General features: G+C 36.4%; 1 protein-coding gene across 1 annotated transcript in view; it reads right to left on the bottom strand.

Moving 5' to 3' along the window:
- The window catches only part of LOC112162178 (formin-2), a gene marked incomplete at its 5' end in the record, with an annotated part of 58,798 nt that overhangs the window by 37,887 nt on the left and 13,680 nt on the right, over positions 1–7,231 (bottom strand). Inside the window, 1 exon segment of the mRNA XM_024297886.1 lies at positions 1,658–1,719. Within this exon segment, the coding sequence (XP_024153654.1) occupies positions 1,658–1,719 (62 nt within the window).

Genomic DNA, 7,231 nt, shown 5'->3' with positions numbered 1-7,231 from the left:
TAATTTAGAGCTAGCTTCTATTTTAGCAACATGCTAACATTTTTGGGTAAATGTCATCTTCTGGAGTTTTTTAGGCCAATTTAGATTTTAGCTTCTATCTTAGTAACATGCTAGCGGTTTTGGCTTTTAGCAACATGCTAATGGTTTTGGCTAATTTAGTTTTTTGAGAAATTCTAGGCTATTTTAGAGTTTAGGTAGTATTTAATCAGTGAGCTAGCTTTTCTGGACAAATTCGGAGTTAAGCCCGCATTTGAGCAACCCACGAAATACTTTTGCAAAATTGGCATGTTTTAGGGATTTTTAAGCAATTTTACCACAAATTTTCCAAAACTTTAGGTCAGCTTCAGTAGTAATTCTTTAATGAAGTTTCCAGTCTTTAGCAAATTTGACATTTTGCAAATAGCTTTTGCTTTTTCAGCAAATCCCTTCAGCAATTCAAGTAAATTACGTCTCCATTTACAGCAAAACGCTTCAACCTCTTCAGAGATGACTTTTAGCAAAAAAATCATTCACACTAGTGTTATCGCAGGTAATGCGACTTTTCCAATTGAAGACTAAAACTGCGTTTCCGAATATTTCTTTATTCAAATTGTGATGGATCAGAAGTAAATGAAAACATGCAGTTTGAAAAAGATTGGATGCCGTAATCTAGACCACATGAGTCAAAGTCAAGAACCTGGGGCCGGATCCGGCCCTCCGGCTAATTTTATTTTATTGTAATCAATGGCCTGGTGTTATCTTGCGCTCATTTCTAACTTGTATATTTTTAACAAATTATATTTTCATGGAGAGTAAAATATTGAAAGTTATTTAAGGTTCAAGTTGTTTTATTCTGGAATAATATTCCTGCCTTTTAAAGTTTGAAAAATGGGCATCTTGCTAGATTTTTGGACTATTATGGCATTTATTAGGATTTATTAAGATTTTGGAGTTTAGCTAGTATTTCAGCTACATGCTAGCTGTTTTGGCCAATTTAGTTTTGGAGTTAGGCTAATTTTTATACACTAGCTATTTTGGCTCATTTAGCCTCTTTTTCTTTTTTTTCTTTTTTTTGGGGATATTTTAAAGTTTCACCATTTTTTCAGCTACATGCTAGGTGCTTTGGCTAACCTAAGTTTTTTAGGCTTATTTGGCATTTAGCTAATATTTTAGCTGGCTATCAGCTTCAGTGTTTTCAGTGGCCAAGTTCAGCTTACGACATTTAAACTATCATCGCAGGTAATGCAGGTAAATTCATAATTATGTTAAAATTTAATGTTAATTATGTTAAAAAGTTTATGTTAATCACAGTTTTAAAGATTTTCAAATTTAGTTTCACTGTGTTTAATAAATGCTTATGGCCCACGACCTAAAGTGTGTTTTGGATTTAGGCCCCTTGTGCGATTTGAGTTCGACACCCCAGCATTAACGTCTTCATTTTCCTCATATAACTTGGCATCTGACTCTAAATTGTACAGCTGGATGGCTATGAAATTGCTCTCCATTTTTTTTTTTTTGCTGTGCTAATGTTAGCTTGAGGTGCTATAAGCTAGCGAGAGTTTAAACAAATGAATGATGGGAAATCAGGTCTTATAATGTTAGCTAAAACTGCAAAATCACGAGTCAAAGACCACCTGGAACAATTTTACAATAGAAAAAAAGTATATTTTATACTCACATTTTCGTAAAGAGCTTGTAGAGTCTCCAGATCTACGATGGTGTTGTCCATATTTAGCACGGCTGTGCGTGGAAGAAAAGAGGGGGGACATGGTTACTCTTAATATTAAACTCAAGCAAGTCTTGACATTTCTGCCCCTTCAAGGAACACAAGTCAGAAATCATCCGAGGCAGAAACCACAGAAAACGACAAGTTTTGAAATTCAAGGACGGTACAACACAGGTAAAATTCTCCCGTCACAGTCATCTGTTGTCAACAAGCACGGGGGGCCACCTGCTAAAACATAAATATGAAGGACTTAAAAATCTGTCAAAGGTCCCAAGATCTGTGTTTGAACTTCTGTGTTTGAATTCCTGCTGTCGCCTTTTTGTCTCGGCGCGAGAACCTGGCGCCCGTGAGCATTAATCCTTTGAAAGTAAATGTTTAAAGACAAACAGAGCCCAGAGGTTTGCGGTGTTGAGGCCGAGGTGTTGCTGTACACACAATCACCAGGCGCAGCACTCAACACTGATACACGCATTTCATCATGCCGCGGGTGGAGCGCGCTCTGTTTTGATCTGCTGATTTGCTATTGACATTTCGAAAGGGAAGGTAATGCTGAAAAAGGATGAGTTAATAGCATTTTCTCAAACATTAAATATTATAAACGTTTTACAACACACTTTGGAGACACTTGGGGATTGTGTAAACAGATTTGTGGAAAGAATAGGGTTGGGAAGCTGGAAAATTGGTTTAGAAAAGGAAGTTAAAAAGAAAAAAAAAGTAAGTGGTCGTCTCTCTAATGGACATTTGCTGGTTTGATGCCCAGTCTTGTTGGCTACATGATAAAATGTCAGTTGGAAAGACAAAGAACCACACACTGTGCAATTATTTTAACGTTTTTTTCTGACACTTCTAGAGCCAACAAGAAGACAAACTTTTAGCATTTTGCCCAAATGCAATTATCATTTCGGGGTCATTTTCCTCCAATCGAGAGACTTTCCTGTTGCCTGAGACTGATTTGAATCGACAACGGAGAAAGTCGTATCACCGCCGGGACATGGCTGCTTTCTGACGGGCAGCCAACGCCATCTGCCCACGTCTAATCCTTCCACCTAATTCGATCCCAGCACGGCTCCAGAAAACCACCAGCAGTACTGCGAGCGGCGCTCCCAAGCCTTCACAGGAAGCCGACGCTGCACGGAAGTGTCCTATGAAACACGCCGGAGCGCCGGCCAAGTCTGAGAACAAACAACAACAGCTGTGAGGAAAAGAAAGGGGGGAAAATGTGTTGACTTCTCACCGAGAGGCTGTCTGTCATAAACGAAAACATTTAAATTAATGACTCACAAGCTGTTTTTCTTCAAGTCGGAGATGTTCACATGATGACGGCTTCGCGAGTCATCATCGACACAACCGAACCAAGAGGAAATAAAATCCTCACAATGGCGATCGGGGTGATTAAAAAGTCTTTGATGGAGGAACCTCGTGAATAAATTATGCCTGCACCATGAAATCATCCTAAACCTCGATTGTTGGAGGGGGACGTGAGATCATTTCAGGGAGACAATAACACACGCACCATAACTAATAGTGGCGTCTTCTGGGACTTTGTTCTTTGAGGAGCAAAGAGCTTTCCAAGGTTTTAATTATTCATCATTCCGTGAAATTTACGAGTAAGTAAATTACACTAAACACTTTATTTTACTTGTGCAATGTACCGCATAACCCAGTGTTTGGGGAATTAGGCATAATAGTAAAAATTACTAAACCAAACTGCCAACATTCTCTTTTTGATCTTATTCTTCGGGATATTTCGAAGTTTCCAATTAGAACTAATGATCTACAACTGTGTAAATGTAGGAGATAAATCATGATGCTAACGAGAGTCGCCCTCATTTGTTCCTCCACTGTGATCTCGTCACAGGCAATAAAGTTACACCGAGAAAACTTCAGTCTCACAAGCTGCGTTTTTCATCACACATGCGTAAAACTTCAGCGAAATTCTAGAAATGTTGACAAAAGAAACACAATTTTTAAAAATCAATTAATTATGCAAATAAACAAAACCAACTGACGGTATAAATAATTCCAAAAGTGGCGATGGATGTCAACAATACTGTAATTTACAGCAGATGCATTCAAATTTCTGCCACAGCACAAGCGCTCATTATCTATCCATGACCTATCAAAGGAGACGTCGGCATCTCATTCAGGTCACATAGCTTAAAACGTACATACTGTATTTTCTTGAGTATAAGTCGCAGTTTTTTTCATAGTTTAGCCAGGGGTGCGACTTATACTCAAGAGTGAATTATTTGTGTTTCTTTTTTTCCTTTTTAGACCTCAATAGGGCTTATTTTTTTGTTTTTCCCAGTAAACACTGGTTGTCTTTTAGCAGCTGTTTCCACTAACAACCACTAGAAGGTGCTGCATCCGAAGTATTTGCTACTGATAGCGGCAGAAGTGTTGTCCTAGACCAGAGGTCGGCAACCTTTAACAGTAAAAGCCATTTGGGCTCGTTTTCTACTGATCAAAACCTAGAGGGAGCCACATCTTTACCTTTTACCTTTAGTGGAGGCCAAATTAGGAAAAAATTTTGCTCGTTACTTAATTACTAGCTGAACTCCAAATTAGCATAAAATTCCTTAGTACATTAAATCAGCCAAAAATGTTAGCATGTTGCTAAAAGAAAAGCTACTCTCAAAATTAGCCTAAAAACCCAAGTAGAAAACAAATTAGCCAAAATGTTAGCATATATTGCTAAAATATTAGCTAAACTCCAAATTAGCATAAAAAAAGTAATTAGAGGCCAAGTTAACCTTAAAAAAAGTTAGCTTGTTGCATAATTACTAGCTGAACTCCAAAACAGCCTAAAATTCCCCAGTAAACAAAATTAGTCAAAAATGTTAGCATGTTGTTAAAATAGAAGCTAAATTCTAAATTATACCAAAAAAACTTCAGTGGATAACAAATTAGATGAAAACATCAGCATTTTGCTAAAATATTGGCTAAATACCAAATTAGCATAAAATTCTAATTATTGAAAACTGTTAGCCTGTTGCTAAAATATTAGCTAAACTCTAAATTAGCCTAAAACCCCAGTAGACAAAAAACTAGCAAAAAACGTTAGCATGTTGCTAAAATATTAGCTAAACTCTAAATTAGCCTAAAACCCCAGTAGACAAAAAACTAGCAAAAAACGTTAGCTTGTTGCTAAATAGAAGCTAAACTCTAAATTAGCCTAAAACCCCAGTAGATGACAAACTAGCAAAAACCGTTAGCATGTTGCTAAAATATTAGCTAAACTCTAAATTAGCCTAAAACCCCAGTAGACAACAAACTAGCAAAAACCGTTAGCTTGTTGCTAAATAGAAGCTAAACTCTAAATTAGCCTAATACCCCAGTAGACAACAAACTAGCAAAAAAACGTTAGCATGTTGCTAAAATAAAACTCTAAATCTTTTGAAAATTATCAATTTTTTATTTTTCTTCAGCCAGATAGCCACCATGGAGAGATAAAAGAGCCACATGTGGCTCTGGAGACGCGAGCTGCAGACCTCTGTCCTAAGCAAACAAGGAAGAGATTCTGATTGTTTTGCTCTTAAAATTTGATATTTTTCTAGGACAGATCAAAAAATTTGTATTCTTGTATTTTTTTTTTTTTTTTTTTTTTTAGCTACACTGGGCTTGGTAGATTTGTTCTGAAACGCCACACTTTTCTCCTAAAAGTGCGACTTATACTCCAGAGCGACTTATATATAGTTTTCTTCTTCTTGATTAGACATTTTTTTGCTCTTGCGATACTCCGGACTTATACTCCGAAAAACACAGTAAATTAATTGAGATGAATTTACTTGCATTAAGTTAAAAATAAAAATCTAATTAATTTTTAGACATCATTACTATATATCTACTTTTTCTGTGTGAGTTTTTGGCATTTCTAATGGAAAATAAATTAGCAAATTTACAAATTTCCTGTTTAAATATACAAGAAAGTGGCAGGGGAGGCACCGGCAGCCAATGGCTACCCTGCCCATGGTCTTTCTATCATCATAAAAGACGTTTTATTTACTTATTAATTTTTTTTGGCAAACTGTCCATTTACATTTGTGTCAGTTTGTGACCCTTTTAGTTTTTATCCGCTAAAAATGCACATAAGAAATACACTAGATGATGCACGCAGTATGTCAGCCTCAAGACAGAGGGCGCTGGAGGGCACAGAAAACATGACACAGCAGCTAAAGAATAATAGAGTTAGTAGTAGCAAGTCAAGTGAGCCGTCTAGTTATTATTTATTATTGTTTAGCATACTTTTCTAAATGGAGGATTGCGTGTCTATACCTCTAAGAATTTGCCAATAAATGGTGATTGTTACTCTGTAGGGTTCACATGTTTGTAAATCTGACTGATATCACTGGTAGGAAACTATGTGGGTGTGGCCACAGATTAATTGATTTTGGGAAATCGTGGTTTGTGATTTTACAGAGGAGTTGTGGATTGACATGCTCAACTTTGATGAGCTGTTCGTCTGTATTTCAATTGCAGTTTTGCAAAATATGTCAATTTCGATACACCTCAAAAAACACGTTTTTTTCTAAATTGTTGGGTTTCCATTTATTTAAATCAAATTTGCTCAGTTTCATAGTCAAGCTACAAGTAAGATAGATAATCCTTAATGAAACTGTTGTCATATCAACCAAAACTTGGATTTCAGAAATGCTCCTCTAGAGGAGGAGTGGAAACAAAGTATTCTGCTGCAGATGACGAAGCAATCACAGATGAGAACAGGAAGACAGTCCGTTCACATCAATGCAAAGACTTCAGATTAGCAAAGCTGCTCAGACAAATTGGTGACACTTTAGAGAAAGATGGAGCCACAGGGAAACACTACGTGGGTGGTAAATGTGGACAAACAGCTCAAAAGAAGAACAAGGAAAGAATGGAGTGGAGGACAGAAACAAAGGAGAGGCTGTTCTCAAGGCTTTCGCCTCTATAGTGTGACAAAGTTGACTATAGGAGAAAACGACTCATAGAGTAGCCTATTATTCCAAAACATGCATTTTTAAAGCTACATTTCAACAGAAATCCAGATCTTTTTCATGGAAATGTTAGTTGTGCGAATCCTTTACTGTATTCACACTATAGTGATTCTCTTGCTGCTTTCTGTATGTTTTTTGCCACATAAAAAAAAAACAAAAAAAAAACGATTTAAGCAATCTTGGTATCAAAACGTTCAGCTAGTTCAGGAAATTACTGCCTGTGCTTTTGGTATTCAAAAACTTTATAGTTTTTGAAATATTGAGCAAAATATACCTCATGGGAAATGAATGAGAAATTGCTCAAATCCTTCAAAACCTTTAGTGCATTTTCAAACTTGAGACATTTTTCAGCTAAAGACATCATTCAAACCTTACAAAGTTCAGCAACTACTTGGATTTTTAGGGAAATTTAGAGTGTAGCGTTTAATTTAGAAACATGCGAGCTTATTTTGACTAATTTAGTCATGTTTCAATTTTTTAGGGTGATTTGTAGTTTAGCTAAAATTTTAGCAATATGCTAAAATATGGGCAAGATTAGACTTTTTCCAAATTT

The sequence above is a fragment of the Oryzias melastigma genome, linkage group LG15, assembly GCF_002922805.2.
Source record: "Oryzias melastigma strain HK-1 linkage group LG15, ASM292280v2, whole genome shotgun sequence".
Taxonomy (NCBI): Eukaryota; Metazoa; Chordata; class Actinopteri; order Beloniformes; family Adrianichthyidae; genus Oryzias; species Oryzias melastigma.
This window is presented reverse-complemented; position numbering and strand designations above follow the sequence as displayed.